The 19,348-nt window shown below is 43.3% G+C and overlaps 1 protein-coding gene across 1 annotated transcript in view; it reads right to left on the reverse strand.

Moving 5' to 3' along the window:
- Positions 1-5,705: 5,705 nt before the first annotated feature.
- Positions 5,706-19,348, reverse strand: part of LOC123757379 (uncharacterized PE-PGRS family protein PE_PGRS10) — a 43,604-nt gene continuing 29,961 nt past the window's right edge. Inside the window, exons 3-5 of the mRNA XM_069327207.1 lie at positions 17,279-18,042; positions 8,884-9,750; positions 5,706-5,825 (exon numbers count right to left, since the gene is read on the reverse strand). Of these exons, the coding sequence (XP_069183308.1) occupies positions 8,911-9,750; positions 17,279-18,042 (1,604 nt within the window). The 3' untranslated portion in view covers positions 5,706-5,825; positions 8,884-8,910. The remainder of the gene's footprint in view (positions 5,826-8,883; positions 9,751-17,278; positions 18,043-19,348) is intronic.

Below are 19,348 nucleotides of genomic sequence, written 5' to 3' on the forward strand. Positions count from 1 at the left end.
TCTTCAATCCTCTTGTTCATCCTCTTCAGGTCAGTGATCTTCTTACCAAGGACCCCGTCGATGGCATTCCTTCCAAGAGGAGCACCTAGGAGTGTGCTGTCCTCAGGGTTGGTTGTATGAATGTCAGGCAAAACTACCTTTATTTGCTCTATTATGTGCTGGTTGGTGGAGGTTATTTCGCACTTGGAAGGGTTCAGAGTGAGGCCTAGGCTTGCTCCTTGCTCCTGAATTATTCTTATGTCGTCCAAGAGTGAGGCTGGGGAGCCGGCTAGAGTACCATCGTCCAAAAACCAAATGTTGAGCTCACTGGACAGGTTATCGGTGACTTCCTTGATAACTAGGCAGAAAAGAAAAGGAGCAAGGGGGTCACCCTGTTGGACACCTTCTTGTGATTCAATTTCATGTTCCCCAAAATGCAGAGTTAGATTCTTGCTGTAGCAAGAGTTTACAAACGGGTAGAGGGAAGGAAAAAGGCGATGAACTGCACTGAGTACTGCATCCCTTCTAACCAGATTGAAAGCATTTTTGAAGTCCAGCTTTATCAGGGCTTTTTCATTCGTAATGTTGGCAATGTAGGCTCTAGCTGCATGAGCCGCTGCCTCACACCCTTGGGGAATGCCAAACCTAAGCTGTTTTGGCTTCAGCATGTCGGCTGCTGCCTGACTAACTGCTGTAGCAGCAGCCTTAGCGACGAGACGCCGGAGTGAATTTCCCACAGCAATCGGTCTGATTCCTCCATCTTTTTTCCTCAGGGCACAGAGGGTAGCGCCAAAAAAAGAGAGGCCGTATGGTCTCTGGTATGTTGCCAGCTAGACATGTGTTGGCGAATCTAGTTAGTTCCACCAGGAGGCCCTGTGCAATGTCTCCCAGTGCAGGGTTGAGCATTTGTTTGATATGGTTGGGTCGTAGTCCTGTGAACCCACCTGCTGTTCCTGGTGGGAAGGATAAAGCTGCTTTATGCACCATGGATTCGAGCACACACAGGGGTTCTGCTCTGGTGACACCGACTAGGGGAACACTGTCGTCACGAGGAGCTCTGGGTGGGTGTTTTTCCCTCAGGGCTTGTGCTGTATGGGCATCCCTGGTGGCAACTGTGTCTTCACTGGTGATGACTCTGATCGCCCCTATTGTGTTGCCTTCTTCTATATATATATATATATATATATATATATATATATATATATATATATATATATATATATATATATAATGTCGTACCTAGTAGCCAGAACGCACTTCTCGGCCTACTATGCAAGGCCCGATTTGCCTAATAGGCCGGGTGATTTTCTTTATTTTCAATAAATTTTTTCCAAATAGTTTGTTTGAATTATTATTATTATTTTATATTAAGATCATAATTTATTGGCTTAGTTGTGTTAGTTTAGGTTACGTTAAGATAGGTTAGGTTAGGTTAGGGAGGGTTGGTTAGGTTCGTTTATATATCTACATTAGTTTTAACTCAAATTTTAACAAATTAACTTATGCATAATGAAATGGACAGATTTATTATTTCATAAGAAAAAATATAAAAAAATATATAAATTCAGGAAAACTTGGCTTATATATATATATATATATATATATATATATTATTAAATATGACCGAAAAAGTAAGATTAATAATTCTAACACGAATTTTCTCAATCTTTCGTACATTTCGCTTCACTGTTGGAGGTAAATCAAAAATCTATTCTCCAAAATTCATTTTTATTTCTAGTCTGACGCGACACGAGCGCGTTTCGTAAAACTTATTACATTTTCAAAGACTTTAGTTCACAAATACACAACTGAATAGAACTTACGCATCTCTGATTTTATATCTACATTTGAGTGAGGTGGAAGGGGTGATGTGGCATTAACACAAGACTGAACAAGATGTGGTATTAATAGGGTATTAATTTCATCAACACAAGACAGAACAAGAGTATTAATAGGGTATTAATTTCATCAACACAAGACAGAACACGAAACAATGGATATTGAATAGAAGTGTTTGTAGAAAGCCTATTGGTCCATATTTCTTGATGCTTCTATATTGGATGCATTATTAATCTTTTTCGGTCATATTTAATAATATATGTCTACAGGAAAGACTGCTACCAAAATATACTAATATATATATATATATATATATATATATATATATATATATATATATATATATATATATATATATATATATATATATATATATACTGTTGAATATGACCGCAAGGGGAAGATTAATGATTCTAACACGAATCATCTCAATATTTCTTACGTTTTTCTTCACTGTCAAGAGTAATTGGAAAAATAACTCTCCAAAGTTCATTTTCACATTTTTATTTATGGCCTGACGCCTACAAGCGTTTCGTAAGAGACTTCTCACATTTTCAAAGACAAATTCTTATGTATTCTGTTTCATAAAAAAAAAATTGTCTTTGAAAATGAGAAGTCTCTTACGAAACGCTTTTGGGCGTCAGGCCATAAATAAAAATGTGAAAATGAACTTTGCAGAGTTAATTTTTAAATTACCCTCGACAGTGAAGAAAAACGTAAGAAATATTGAGAAGATTCGTATTAGAATCGTTATCTTACGCCTTTCGGTCATATTCAACAACATATGTTTACAAGAAAGACTGCTACCAATATATATATATATATATATATATATATATATATAAGTTTATATATATATATATATATTTATATATATATATATATATATATATATATATATATATATATATATAAAGTTTTGTCGAGACTCCATTGTTTAGCGAGTAGTTTGTTCATACTTGGAATTGTATTTTATTTTTTATCCTGGATTACGGTCGCTGGCGAACAAGGCAGAGAATTACTTAATTTTCTCCAAGAACGGCGAGGCAAAGTATTTACTGGTTCGTAGAAAGTCACTTTGTTAATATCATTATAGATTCGTTTACGTTAGTCGAGGCAAAATATAGAGCAAGCTAGTAGGCTAGGTTATTCATAGAGTTCAAATGATTATTCTACGACTGCAGGATCAAACTCCTGACTGAAAGAGTGGCAAGATGTCTGGAAGAATACACAGTATCAAACAGTAAAGGAAGAACTAATCACCTTGTTTAATGTCGTTAATATGATAAACTCTAAAATTAGAGATCGTACTGGGAAGCAGAATGGCCACGATGACTAGTAGAACAGCAACAAGGACCTTCACATTCCTGTATTAGAATATGCGCAGTGTGCGCAAGAGACTTGCTGATATTGTTATGTATGTAGGTAACAATAATGTTGACGTAGTCTGCTTGCAAGAACCATATACGTCTTAACACATTACACAAGACACCACCTAGACTCCCGGGATACGTATCTTTTTCGAACGCAGGACCTCATGATGTAGGCATACTGAACATATGTTAAAAGTGGTCTGGTTGTTAAACAAATTGATAATCATAAGAGTGAAGACACCTATTATCAAAAGTCTATTATCAAAAGTCACCTATTATCTCACATCCACAGAGACTGGCTCCTTCTTCCTCTGCAACATCTACGTGAGATGTGACAGAATGATTGAGCCATCTCTTCCTTCCATCAATAGCAACTCTGAAACCATCATAATAAGTGACTTTAACGCAAGACACAATAAGTTAGGGGATGATAAAACAATCAGAAATGGTTCGGTGTTTGTAAAATACCTCAGGAAAAACAATATGACTTTTTATCTAAACCCATCTAATATCACCCGTCTCTCAGGTGGAAGGCTTGATTATGTGATATGCTTACATATTCACCTTGATATTAAGCCTACATTGTTCACCTTGATAGTAACCCTGCATTGTTAAACCTGACAGTAGGCCGGCATGTTCACCTTGACAGCCTACTTGTTCATCTTGATAGTAAGCCTACATTTTTCATTATGATAGTAGACCTACATGATCACTTTGGCAGTAGGCTTACATGTTCACATTAACAAGAGGCCTATATGATATAACAGGAAACATCAACCAAAATTACAAATATAAGCGAGGTAAGTTGGCAATGCAAATAAAGCTATTATAATTTTTGGCATGAAATGTTGAATATTAAACAATGAATAGATTACCATTTTATTTCATGACTCGAACACGATGTGTCCATTTTGTTGGACTCAAAAGTTCCTAAATTACTCCTTTAAATGTTTACAAATTAAACTCTCTCTTTAAAGTTCACCAATTAATTATTACTTCTTTAAAGCACGCTTTAAACCAAAAAAGTCTTATTGGTCCAGCATATATATATATATATATATATATATATATATATATATATATATATATATATATATATATATATATATATATAAATATATATATTGAGAGACTGCGACGCTTGGCCATTATAACAAATAGAGGAGTTCACGGGTGATTACTGCCAGTCTGGGTCCTTCAATACTCAATATTGACGCTCGACGAGGCTAGTCAACACTCGCCTCATCAAACACACACACACACACACACTCATGAATTTTCAAACACATTTACATAGCTAAAAAGAGCAACGTTAGAACAATGATTGTATCGTACATCGAACTGTTCGACCCAACGGGTAAAGTAAAGAATTAAATTAAAATGAAATAAATGTGTTGAGGGAGGGAGGGGGTCGGCGGAGGCAGCCCGGCTCCCCCAAACAATGAAACAATATAACCTTCACTGGCGTTTACATTACACTTCATCACTGCTTGCGCTCCGGACTATCAAACAGCCGGGATGACAAATTTTCGAGTATATAGCCCACCAGTAAATCTAAAAATAAGGCGCGAGCACAAAAAAAATCTTGAGCCTTGCTCGCCGAAACCATCTATCTGTACAGTCACTGGCGTTCGACTTCCCTGGGATTGTCGACCACTCTGGTCGTTTGTATCCGCCTCGACCCTGCCTACTTATTCCCTCCGGTCGTGGCCCCACGCTTTGTCAACTGCTTGCTTCCTCTTGTGTAGGTTTAAAACACTTTTGGGGGCAAGAAAACAAACATTTAAGCAGCATCTTGCAGGTTAAAAATGGTAAGTTTTTTATTTTTTTATTTTGTCTCGGCGTCACACAAGTTTGAAATATTGATTCCAGTTTATTCTGTGCTTTATTATTAATTTAAACTATAATACCATGCGATCCACATTTTTTTTGCTGGCGGGAGGTTTTAGCGTGATATTTCTGTTGCTTTAATCGGCTCTGTTGATGTTTTAGGGTAATACAATTATATACTGTATTTCGTGTAAACTTTTTTAATATAATATACTAAATTAAAAGAAAAAATTTATTTCAGAGGCTCTTATCATTTAAAATGCACGACCCGAAATTTTGATCGGAAATAAGTAGGCTTCCGCCAGGAGAGAAAGCAGCCTCACCTGCCGTATAATTCGCCTATTTTCTCTCCAGCCTCAAAATTTCTTAACTTTCACCTTCCATCAAGGACATCTGTTCTTAAGAATTATCATCAGCGACTCCACTACCAAAAGTGAATTTTTTTTTTTGCATACAATGGGCCTTTGTTATATTCAATTAAATCTTTAATTTTCACCTTATATATTCAACACTATTCACAAAATTACATCTTTAATATAAATTATTAATAATCTTACATCTTCATAAAGGCTTCATCTTCAATGAAATCTATACTCTACAGTTTACATATTCAATATTCTTGAGATAATATCTTCAGTAGACCTTTTGTTGCGTCTGAGGGAGGAAGAAAAATTAAACCACGAGGATATATCAACTTTTATTTAAAACAATGGAAATGGTAACTTATAACACAGAGGTTCCATCACTCTTGGGAACGGAAGCTGGAGTGGTTGGTGGTGGGGCTGCTGAACACATCCTCAAACACTGTAACACAAGACAAATATTTTAATACGAGAGGAACACACTGCAACACGAGACAAAAATTTTATGATATCCAAACCACTAGACATTATATCAAGTCCAGGACTTGATAATGGTCCAAGACGGACCGAAACTGACTTCTGACTGACGGACCGAAACTGACTTCTGACTGACGGACCGAAACTGACTTCTGACTGACGGACCGAAACTTCATTTCTTCGTGTGGTTTGGTTATCATTTCTTCAGGCACGTTACTCTGGCTCATCGTCTGCAGAAACATTTTAACACGAGAAAACTCTTAAAATAATTTAAGATTGGTTTAAAATTTTGAGTCATTTAACGATCTATATAGTTTCGAACAATATATTAATGTTTTTATTTAATCTTCCGATGTATTTGTTTATTTTAGCACTGAAGATGGAACAATGACTCCGTAACGTCATTCAAAATGCGAGGGAGCATTAACTAATGTTCCACGTTCATGAATATGTTTGAACACGTTTATACATACATACATGCATACCAATGACATACAAAAGTTTGAAGATCAAACAAAAGCAAGACCGGCGCTAAAAGGTGATTATTCATAATATTTCAGCCATAAGCTTGCCTTTATGACGTGGATATTAGGTTTTCTGATTTGGGACAGCGTTGTAACTCTCAGGATAGATGAAAATGAGGTTAGGCTATGAAATCACAAGCAACGCGATGAGTTGAAAAAATAAAAAGATTGAAGTTGTTCAATGGGGGTCCCGTCCCTAGGGGAGGGGCCCCTCCCCCCCAGGTAAACTTGTTCCTGGATAAGTATGCATTTACATGTTGTTAAAGCCACGTGTTAACGGCGCAGTGTCACAGTTTCACTGTCAGGGGCTGTGTCACCTGTCCTCAGGCTAGGCTCGTCCATCTGGCGGTCGACCCCAATGACGTAAGTTAATATTATCACATTTCTAGAATTTGTTGAACAGTTAGGGCCTAGGATAAGGTTCTGTTGGCAAGTTATGGTATTTGCAGTACGTTGATGAAGCATTTTTCCAGAGGTGCGATTCGCTGTGTGTGTGGAAGACTTGTCCTGTTTGTTGGTTGTCAGTTGGTTAATAAGTCTCGAAGAGCAGACTTCTAAGTACTTATAAGTGGTGATTTATTGAGAAAAGCACATACGTCACCAGTTGAGTCGTGTGTAATGCCATCCTTATTAGTCAAATAGTCTCAGATCCGCCGTCACTCTTACTAGACAACTAGCCAATATCCTCAGACCTGGCGTCACTCTTGCTAGCCAACTAGCCAATAGCCTCAGACCCGCCCACCGTCTATGGCAACTTATCACCAAGAACAGAGGCCTCAAACCTCTTCTCTCTCTCTCTCTCCAACATTGAACAAAATAAAACATATCGCACGCAACAAAGCACATAAAACTGCCTCGTTAACGCCGCCCTTCGCAAAATAACTCTCCCGAACAGACTTGTCGGGGTTGAAATATGTGGGCGGAAGGCATTTAGCAACCCAGGCAGAATCTAAACCACAATAATGGCGACGGGCAGATGATAAACTGGAGTAATTAATACCGGTGATTCATAACCTCATTAGTAACATCACAGGCGGGGTAAAAATGTTGGTCATTTATAATGTAATCAATCGGGTAATGAAGAGGAGCCCTTGTCCCAGTATTGTCCTGAGCCGCCTCACTCTCTTAACGTACTCATGTAAACATTTCAGAAGTCATTTTGGTGACAAGGATGTTATCGGTCGTAATTAAACTTGTTCCTTCATAAGCACAAGCTGCGTTTATTTACTATTTACTAATTTTATATTCACTATTTATAAACTGCTTTAAGCCAGAGCTTAAACCAGTTTGGTTTGTAGCCTTTGCTATTCAAACTGTGCATGTTACATTAATCATGTTATACATGTCAACTCTGCTAGACTCGGCCAGCTGCAACCACTTGGGCTGGACGGTAAAGCGACGGTCTTGCATCATGCAGGTCGGCGTTCAATTCCCGATCTTCCAAGTGGTTGGGCACCATTCCTACCCCTCCCCCACCCCCCGTCCAATCCCAAATCCTTTTTGCTGATCCGTTCCAAGTGCTACATTGTCGTAATGCCTTGGCGCTTTCTCCTGATAGTTCCCTTACCTTCGACCAGCTGCTAACCTTAGCCACCTCCGCTACAGTCAGCCACATCTGGGCAGATCCAGCTCCGCTGCACTCGCCAAATAGCGTTCAACGTCAGCTTTGAACACCAATAAAAGTTGAACAACAGTTCTCATCACTACAACGGTATACACAGTCTTCAGAGTCATATGTGTTGTTACTTTCTGTTGTAGATATTGCTACTTCCTGTGGTAGATATTGCTACTTCCTGTGGTAGATATTGCTACTTCCTGTGGTAGATATTGCTACTTCCTGTGGTAGATATTGCTACTTCCTGTGGTAGATATTGCTACTTCCTGTGGTAGATATTGTTACTTCCTGTGGTAGATATTGCTACTTCCTGTGGTAGATATTGCTACTTCCTGTGGTAGATAGTGCTACTTTCTGTGGTAGATAGTGCTACTTCCTGTGGTTTGTTGTTGCTACTTCCTGTGGTAGATAGTGCTACTTCCTGTGGTAGATAGTGCTACTTCCTGTGGTCTGTTGTTGCTACTTCCTGTGGTTTGTTGTTGCTACTTCCTGTGGTAGATATTGCTACTTCCTGTGGAAGATATTGCTACTTCCTGTGGTAGATATTGCTACTTCCTGTGGTAGATATTGCTACTTCCTGTGGTAGATATTGCTACTTCCTGTGGTAGATATTGCTACTTCCTGTGGTAGATATTGCTACTTCCCGAAGTAAGTGCCACATACGTCCCGCCTCCCCATTACACATTACAAAATATAGAATCCTCGACAAACAATTGTTGCACAACAGTCCTCACTATACCGAAATACCAGTATATACCTCAATAGCAAATACAAAAAAGCATTCTAGTCATCTTTCACAGCCGCAACACTCACTACCCCAACAATCACTACCCCCAACCATTGTGCTACAATCGTAAAGGGAACAATCAACCAGAGTCGCTTACCATCATGATGGGACAGAGCGGGTAACCTCACACCACCGTCTCCGTGGCCTTGATGAGCTGGTCCACGGGGTAGTGGCCATCACTCCCGGTGCCTCTCTGGGGCCTCTGAGTGCCCCTCGAAGCACTGTGGCCCGGTCGTACCCCGGGGTAGGTGCCCGTGGTGCCCCTGGAGGTGGCCGGGTAGGGGCGGTGTACCGTTGGGTAGCTGTGGCGTAGCTGATCCCTGGTGGGGTGCTGGACGCGTACCCCTATGTAGCTGTACCGGTGGGGTCGTACGCCGGAGAAGCTGTGGTCGTCTCTGGGGCGAGGTCGTGTCGGGTCGTCGCGGGGGTTCTGGTGAGGTAGGACCCCCGGGAAGGTGCGTTCCTCTCTGGGGCTGTGGAGTTGGATTCCCCCGGGGTAAATGCGATCCTCCTTAGGGCTAAATTGACGGAAACCTGAGAAGATGCGCTCATCCTTGGGACTGAACTCGGAAGCCCGGAACCCTCCCAAGTAGCTGCGCTCGTCTCTGGGGCTGAAAGGGCCTCGAGCCCCAGGGTATCCCCGCTCCTCTCGGGGGCTATACGGGGAGCGAATGTCCGGGGAGCTCTCAGCTTCTCTCAGCTTGTATTTGGGTCTAATGCCCCGATAATACCGCTCCTCTCTGGGGCTGCCTCGCAGGGGGTGTCGGTCACCGGGGTAGCTGGGCATCTCGTCTCTGGGGGGCAGGCTGAAGCGTACCCCGGGGTACTTGTGCTGCTCCTCCCTGGGGAGGTGCTGGGTGGCGCCTCCCTCTGGGAAGGTGGTGGCTCTCTCCCTAGAGGGCGGGAGAGGCCGCTCCTCCTCGCTCCAGCCTCCGAAGTCGTCATCGTCCGCCGCCAGGAATGACTGGAAGGAATAAGGAAGATGTAGTGAAGCACTGCTCGCGGGGGGCATGGAAGGTGGCCTAATGTCAGCATAAATTATGGTCAGATTGATAATTGATTAATCGATGATAATTGTGGTAGAGAGAGAGAGAGAGAGAGAGAGAGAGAGAGAGAGAGAGAGAGAGAGAGAGAGAGAGAGAGAGAGCTAATTCTTACCAGGTCTTAACCTTATAATTCTCTCAAGTACTTTGCAGGGGGATGCTTGTGAATGAATGAATATGTGTGTGTGTGTGTGTGTGTATTCACTTAGTTTTCACTTAGTTGTGTTTGCGGGGGTTGAGCTTTGCTCTTTCGGCCCGCCTCTCAACTGTCAATCAACTGTTTACTAACTACACTACTTTTTTTTCACACCACACACACACACACCCCAGGAAGCAGCCCGTGACAGCTGACTAACTCCCAGGTACCTATTTAATGCTAGGTAACAGGGGCATTCAGGGTGAAAGAAACTTTGCCCATTTGTTTCTACCTCGTGCGGGAATCGAACCCGCGCCACAGAATTACGAGTCCTGCGCGCTATCCACCAGGCTACGAGGCCCCTAAACACACACACACACACACACATGAGGTGTGTGTGTGTGTGATTATCTAAGTGTAGTTACAGGATGAGAGCTACACTCGTGGTGTCCCGTCTTCCCAGTTCTCTTTGTCATATAACGCTTTGAGATTACCGACGGTTTTGGCGTCCAACACCACTTACCTTGTTCCAACCGTCTACCACTGTTTGCGAAAGTGAATTTTCTTATATTTCTTTGGCAGCTTTGTTTAGTTAGTTTAAATCTATGACCTCTGGTTCTTGAAGTTCCAGGTCTCAGGAATTCTTCCCTATCAATTTTATCGATACCCGTTACTATTTTGTATGTAGTGATCATATCACCTCTTTTTCTTCTATTTTCTAGTTTTGGCATATTTAATGCCTCTAACCTCTCCTCGTAGCTCTTGCCCTTCAGTTCTGGGAGCCATTTAGTTGCATGTCTTTGACCTTTTTCTAATTTGTTGATGTGCTTCTTAAGATATGGGCACCACACAACCGCTGCATATTCTAGCTTTGGTCACCTTACCTTATGGTAAGGTGAGGTCTAACAAAAGTCGTGAACAATTTCTTTAGTATTTCGTAATTCATGTATTTAAAAGCAATTCTGAAGTTATAAAGTGTAGCATCAATCCCTCGCACAATGTTCTTTATGTTGTCCTCAGGTGATAGTTATCTGTCTAATACCTTACCTTGCGGTTACCTTGGGGTGCTTTCGGGGCTCAAGGTCACCGCGGTCCGGTCCTCGACCAGGCCTCCTAGTTGCTGGACTGGTCAACCAGGCTGTTGGACGTGACTGCTCGCAGCCTGACGTATGAATCACAGCCTGATTGATCAGGTATCTTTTGGAGGTGTTCATCAAGTTCTCTCTTGAACACTGTGAGGGGGTCGGCCAGTTATGCCCCCTTATGTGTAGTGGAAGCGTGTTCAACAGTCTCGGGCCTCTGATGTTGATAGAGTTCTCTCTCAGAGTACCTATTGTATCTCTGCTTTTCAACGGGGGTATTGTGCACATCCTGCCATGCCTGCTGGTCTCATGTGGTGTTACTTCTGTGTGCAGGTTTGGGACCAGCCCTTCTACTATTTAACACGCGTAAATTATTACGTATCTCTCCCGCCTGCGCTCAAGAGAATACAGATTTAGGTTCATTAGTCGGTCCCAATAATTTAGATGTTTACTGAGTGGATTCTAGCAGTAAAGGATCTCTGCACGCTCTCCAGGTCAGCAATATCTCCAGATTTGAAAGTGACTGCCATTGTGAAACAGCATTTCTAGATCTCTTTCATTACCAGAATTCTTTAAAGATTTCTCACATAATTTATAGGTAGTGTGAGGTCTATGTTCTCCTATTCTACATTCCATAACATGGCATTTATTCACACTAAATTCCATTTGCCAAGTGGTGCTCCATACACTTATTTTGTCCAGATCTTCTTGAAGGGCATGACAATCATCTTCCCTATTATCTTAGCATCATCACAAAACATGTTCATTAAATTCTGTATTCCATGTGGTATATCGTTCATGTACACAATTACCGGTGCAAGAACTGAACCCTGTGGTACTCCACTCGTAACATTTCTTCAGTGCGATACATTGCCTCTGATTACTGCCCTCATTTTTCTGTTAGAAAATTTTAAGTTTCTCAAGGCCGTTCTTATGTTAGCCAATCTGGCATATGCCGTTGATGTTATCCTCTTGATATGGGCTTCAGGGGACAGGTCTGGCGTGATATCAACCCCCAGGTCTTTCTCTCGGTCTTTTGAAGTATTTCATCTCCCAAATGATACCTTGTATCTGGTTTTCTGCTCCCTACACCAATCTTCATTACACTACATTTGCTTTGGTTAAACTCTAACAACCATTTGTTCGACCATTCCTGCAGTTTGTCTAGGTCTTCTTGAAGCTTCAAGCTGTCCTCCTCTGTCTTAATTCTTCTCATAATTTTGGCCATCGTCAGCAAACATTGAGAGGAATGAGTCTATACCCTCTGGGAGATCATTTACGTATATAAGAAACAGGATAGGTCAGAGTACAGAGCCCTGTGGGACTCCTCTGGTGACTTCACGCCAATCTGAGGTCTCACCCTTCATTGTAAGTCTCTGCTTCCTATTGCTTAGGTACTCCCTTATCCACTGGAACGCCCTACCAGTTACTCCCCTGCCTGTTTCTCCAGCTTATGCATCAGCCTTTTATGGAGTACTGTGTCAAAGGCTTTCCGACAGTCCACAAAAATGCAGTCCGCCCATCCTTCTCTTTCTTGCTTAATCTTTGTCACCTGATCGTAGAATTCTTTTAAGCCTGTAAGGCAAGATTTACCCTCCCTGAACCCATGTTGATGGGTTGTCACGAAGTCCCTTCTCTCCAGATGTGTTACTAGGATTTTCTCACAATCTTCTCCATCACCTTGCATGGTATACAAGTTAAGGACACTGGCCTGTAGTTCAGTGCCTCTTGTCTGTCACCCTTTTTGTATATTGGGACTACGTTAGCCGTCTTCCATATTTCTAGTAGGTCTCCCGACTCCTGTGACCTACTATACACTATGGGGAGTGGCAAGCAAAGTGCCTCTTTCAATACCCATGGTGAGATTCCGTCCGGGCCAATAGCCTTTCTCACGTCCAGATCCAACAGATGCCTCTTGACTTCATCTCTTGTAATTTCGAACCCTTCCAAGGCCGCAAGGTTTACTGCCACCTCTCCTAGTGCAGTGACCTCTCCTTGTTCTAAATTGTGAAGACCTCCTGGAACCTCTTGTTGAGTTCTTCACACACCTCTTTGTCATTCTCTGTGTACTTGTCCTCACTCGTTCTAAGTTTCATCACCTGTTCCTTCACTGTTGTTTTATTCCTGATGTGACTGTGGAGTAGCTTTGGTTCGGTCTTGGATTTATTAGTTATACCATTTTCATACTTTTTCTCAGCTTCTCTTCTCACACTAACATACTCGTTCCTGGTTCTCTGATATGTATAGGTGTGTGTGTGTGTGTGTGTGTGTGTGTGTGTGTGTGTGTGTGTGTGTGTGTGTGTGTGTGTGTGTGTTTACTATTTGTGTCAGCTTAGGCCCGCCTTTCTAACCAATCTATTTTTCCTCTAATATATCTACATCATACATTTCTCTCTAACACACACAGACACATTCCCAGGAAGCAGCCCGTAGCACCTGTCTAATTCCCAGGTACCTATATTTACTGCTAGGTGAACTGGGATATCAGGGTGAAAGAAACTTTGCCTATTTGTTTCCGCCTCCGTCGGGAATCGAACCAGGGCCATTAGAACTACGACCCCCGAGCCTATAAACTCAGCCGCGAGGCATGTGTGTGTACTCACCTATTTGTGCTTGCGGGGGTTGAGCTTTGGCTCTTTGGTCCCGCCTCTCAACTGTCAATCAACTGGTGTACAGATTCCTGAGCCTACTGGGCTCTATCATATCTACATTTAAAACTGTGTATGGAGTCAGCCTCCACCACATCACTGCCTAATGCATTCCACCTGTTAACTACTCTGACACTGAAAAAGTTCCTTCTAACGTCTCTGTGGCTCATGTGGGTACTCAGTTTCCACCTGTGTCCCCTTGTTCGCGTCCCACCAGTGTTGAATAGCTCATCCTTGTTTACCCGGTCGATTCCTCTGAGGATTTTGTAGGTTGTGATCATGTCTCCCCTTACTCTTCTGTCTTCCAGTGTCGTAAGGTGCATTTTCCGCAGCCTTTCCTCGTAACTCATGCCTCTTAGTTCTGGGACTAGTCTAGTGGCATACCTTTGGACTTTTTCCAGCTTCGTCTTGTGCTTGACAAGGTACGGGCTCCATGCTAGGGCCGCATACTCCAGGATTGGTCTTACATATGTGGTGTACAAGATTCTGAATGATTCCTTACACAGGTTTCTGAATGCTGTTCTGATGTTAGCCAGCCTCGCATATGCCGCAGACGTTATTCTTTTTATGTGGGCTTCAGGAGACAGGTTTGGTGTGATATCAACTCCTAGATCTTTCTCTCTGTTCGTTTCATTAAGTACTTCATCTCCTATTCTGTATCCTGTGTTTGGCCTCCTATTTCCACTGCCTAGTTTCATTACTTTGCATTTACTCGGGTTGAATTTCAACAGCCATTTGTTGGACCATTCACTCGGTCTGTCTAGGTCATCTTGTAGCCTCCTACTATCGTCCTCAGTTTCAATCCTCCTCATAATTTTTGCATCATCTGTGTGTGTGTATCATTTTGCATCATTTTGTGTGTGTGTGTGTGTGTGTGTGTGTGTGTGTGTGTGTGTGTGTGTGTGTGTGTGTGTGTGTGTGTGTGTGTGTGTGTGTGTGTTAAAAAGGAACAGCAATTTAAAAAAATAGTTGAACAATGGGGAGATACCTAAGAACATAATATATTATGGCAGAAAAAAAGCATAGTAGATGGAAGAAGGAATATAAGGAGAGAGTGAGAACACTTCGTTGGCGATTAACGACGTCGTAAAAAAACGGGATGGAATATTGGGAAGATTTACTGGGCGCCGGGGGATGGGGGCGGAGCCCTGGGTGGCCACTCTGCCTTATGAAGGACGGAGAGGAGAGGCAAAGGGAAAGGAGAGAGAGAGAGTGGGATGGGACGGCAAGGATGGGGGGGGGGAGGGGAGAAATATATGCCGTGAAGGAGGCTAGGTGATAGGGAGATAGGTATTCAGTGATCGAGTTAGTTCTTGTTTGAATCAACCGAGGCAAAACATCTACGATAACCGATAGAATGTAATTGAGCTGGTATATGGTACTTCCATACCATGGTAAGTCTTGTCCAAGGTACACACACACACAGGACCGACACTCCCAATTTACACACACAAGAAAACCATCCTACAAAGGTTCTAATTCTGGCATTATCTCGTTCTCTATATACCAACACAACGCCTCCTGCTGATAATTCTCTGCTCTCTCTCCCTTAGTCACAGGCTAAGAAAATGTCTAAGATAAAAATAAAAGACCTCCCTGAGAGTATTAATGAGACACTGACACAATGCTGAGGCTAGAGCCAATAATAATAATAATAATAATAATAATAATAATAATAATAATTATTAATTAATAATAATAATTTATTTAGGAACAGTACATACATAGTTGCAGCGTTACAGTACAAACATTCTGTTAGATTTAAAGATAGCGGTAGTACATACAATACCTAAAGCCACTATATAGTACGCATAGCGTTTCGGGCAAGCGTATACGAGTCCACTTACGAGACCGCTACATCTTTATTCAGTCATGACGCTTAGACTGTGTTTATTACACAGTTTATGGGCTTAAGACACTTCGCCACCCGTGGCTGTTATTGTTATCAACAGCTTCGTAGAACTACCAGGCTCGTTAACGCTCTAATAAATACAGACTAATTCGCCATGATTCGAGGAACCACTTGGGCTGGACAGGTAGAGCGACGGTCTCCCTGCATGCAGGTCGGCGTTCAATTCCCGACCGTACAAGTGGTTGGGCATCATTCCTTCCCCCCTCCCCCCGTCCCATCCCAAATCCTTATCCTGACCCCTTCCACGTGCTTTAAAGTCGTAATGGCTTAGCACTTTATCCCCTGACAATTCCCTTCCCTCCCCTCCGAGGAAAGATTCATAGGTTTCGTAGAGTAGATACGTGAATGCTTGATGAATCGTGTCCTTGGTCCCGTCATCTCTAAAGACGTTCTTAAAAATCTCGAACACACACACCATCGTTGACTTTGAGTATGTGGATATATATTGTCACTAAATATAGTCACTATATTGACTAAGCGCCAAGCCAGTGTGCTATCACTGGCTTCAAGTGATAGCACACTGTCTAATTCCATTCAAGTGCATGGACACACATTCCTTTCAAGTGCTATCCAGCACTTGAAAGGGCAGTGTGGCCTCAGGGAGGAGGTGGAGGTGCCCCTGGAGGTAACAGCTTCACATCCACTATGTAAATAGTGCAATTAACTGCTCCCTATCCATGGTTAGGTTACTTTAGGTCAGGTTTCGTTACACTGGGTTACGTTAATACGGTGTATTAGTCTCAAACGTGAAATATGAAATTATAAAATTATTTGAGCATACCCTAGATTTCCATTTACAGAAAACCGAATTCTTCAGACCGTTTCAAAGAAGATGAGTTAAGCATAGCCTCTTCATATTTTAAGCCAACAATTGATAATACTATAAAGTTATAACTCTGTTCAGAATAAAGGCTCACTTGTTAGTTTACAAGTAGACGATTATTGGATTCGTAATATGCTTTTAGACCATCACAAATATCGAAATTATCCAGTTGGTGTGAGTATGGATTTGGTGTCTCGTGTCTCACTTTACCCTGAGTACGGGCTCTGAAAGGGATAGGAGGCCAGGATAGGACTGAGCGAGGGAGCGGTGCACAACAACTTGGACCATCGAGGATCGAGCGCCGACCTGCAAGAAACGAGGCTCTCATTGTACCGACAAGTCAAATGGATGTGCGCTTAGCTACGTGAAGCCAAATCATTTGTCAAAATTAACGTCGACCAGGAAGGGTGTGTTCGAGGTCTCGTGCGTGTCCACAGCTGCAGGACTGAAGCATTAAGAGGCAGGTTGACCACAGGTGTAGGACGAGGTGCTGTACCTGACGTGAGAGGTTGACCACAGGGGTGGGACGAGGTACTATACCTGACGTGAGAGGTTGACCACAAGGGTAGGACGAGGTACTATACCTGACGTGAGAGGTTGACCACAGGGGTGGGACGAGGTACTATACCTGACGTGAGAGGTTGACCACAGGGGTGGGATGAGGTACTATACCTGACGTGAGAGGTTGACCACAGGGGTAGGACGAGGTACTATACCTGACGTGAGAGGTTGACCACAGGTGTAGGACAAGGTGCTGTACCTGACGTGAGAAGTTGACCACAGGGGTAGGACGAGGCACTATACCTGATGCTCGTGAATTACTACAGAAGAGGGCTTAGATACTTTACCTGACGGAGGGGGTTGACGACAATGTCCCCCACGGCACTGAGGGGTCGCTGACTAGCTCCCCCGCCGCTGCCTAGAGCGCTCCTGAAGACCACGCCTGCAGTAGGTCTGTGTATAGGCGGACTCTCTCTACTCCGACCGGCGCCCTCAACCCCCAATTTCCCTCCTGCAGAAGGTCGCGCACACGCGCTGCTTGTAGGGCCTCCACTTCCCTGTATCTTGGCTAGTCTCTGGATACCTGAAGGAGGACTTCCCTCTCCAACACCACTCGTAGTCCTTGGGCTTCCTGCTGGGCTTGAGCTTTCCACACAACCCGTAGTCCTTTGACTTCCCGAAGGACTGGAACTACCCACGCAGCCTGAAATCCTCGGACTTCCCGAAGGACTTAAGCTGCCTACACAGCCTGAAGTCCTCTGACTTCCCGAGGGACTCGAGCTGCCCACACATCCGGAAGTCCTCTGACTTCCTGAAGGACTCGAGCTGCCCACACAGCCAGTAGTCCTCTGACTGCCTGTGGGACTGGAGCCGGACATACACCCTGCCGACGGCTGGCTGCCATCGGGGCTGGGGAGGAGTGCATGCTCCCCAGGACTCCCCGCTGTGCTCTCACTCTCCCCACCAACTGTGGAACTCTGGCCGGCGACGGAGACCTGAACCCCGCCCACCTCCACCATGGTGCTGCTGCTGGTCTGCTTGGACACACTACCGCTGCCTCCTGCTGCTGCTGCTGCTGCTCCTCCTCCAGCAGGCTGAACATAGGTCTTCTCTGTTAGGAGGGAGAAGATGGGTCACATCGGGACGATCACCTGCAGTAGAATATTGAATATTGATACACTCGTAAAAAGTAAACTGCTGCTTCGGGCTCCCTCCTGGAAGACTCGACATGCCAGGAATGGAGAGAGAGCGGAAAATAAGTTCAAAGAAATAGAGAAATGAAAGTAAAAAAAGAAGACACGGGCGAGAAGACACGTACATAAAACACGGGAATAGCTGGAACAAGCAGTAAAGATGGGGAAGCTCCCACCAGATAAAGATGGAAGAAGGGGAGGAAATGGAGAACCCAATAAAGAGGGAGGAAAAACAGACTACGGTTTTATGGACAAAACACGAAGGGGGGGAAAAAGAGGAAAGGAAAAAAAAGGGAGACAAGTGTTTATTGAGGGGGGGAAATGGAAGAGGAAAATGAAGACTGAAATGATGTATAATGTGCTAATGAAAGACAAATAGACAGAGTGCGTGTGTGTGTGTGTGTGTGTGTGTGTGTGTGTGTGTGTGTACTCACCTAATTGTGCTTGCGGGGGTTGAGCTCAGGCTCTTTGGTTCCGCCTCTCAACTGTCAATCAACTGATGTACAGATATCTGAGCCTACTGGGCTCTATCATATCTACATTTGAAACTGTATGGAGTCAGCCTCCACCACATCACTGCCTAATGCATTCCATCTGTTAACTACTCTGACACTGAAAAAGATCTTTCTAACGTCCCTGTGGCTCATTTGGGTACTCAGTTTCCACCTGTGCCCCCCTTGTTCGCGTATCACCCGTGTTAAACAGTTTATCCTTATCTACCCTGTCAATTCCTGAGAATTTTGTAGGTAGTGATCATGTCTCCTCTTACTCTTGTGTCTTCCAGTGTCGTGAGGTGCATTTCACGCAGCCTTTCCTCGTAATGCCTCTGTGCGTGTTGGTGGGTGTGTTTGTGGGAGTATTTGCCTACAGGATGGAGCTGTTAGCTCTTGGACCCCGTCTTTCTAACCGTCGTTATCTAATGTACTGACTCCTAAGCTATTTTCCACTGCATCATAACATCTACATATATTTATAACACACACACACACACACACACACACACACACACACACACACACACACACACACACACACACACACACACACACACACAGGGGGGCCTCGTGGCTAAGTGTACAGCGCTCAGGGGTCTTAGTCCTAATGGCTGGGATTCGATTTCCGGCGGAGGCGGAAACAAATGGGCAGTTTCTTTAACCCCGATGCAACTGTCCACCTAGCAGTTAACAGGTGCAAACAGGTACCTGGGAGTTAGACAGCTGCTAC

Source organism: Procambarus clarkii, chromosome 19 (assembly GCF_040958095.1).
Source record: "Procambarus clarkii isolate CNS0578487 chromosome 19, FALCON_Pclarkii_2.0, whole genome shotgun sequence".
Classification (NCBI taxonomy): Eukaryota; Metazoa; Arthropoda; class Malacostraca; order Decapoda; family Cambaridae; genus Procambarus; species Procambarus clarkii.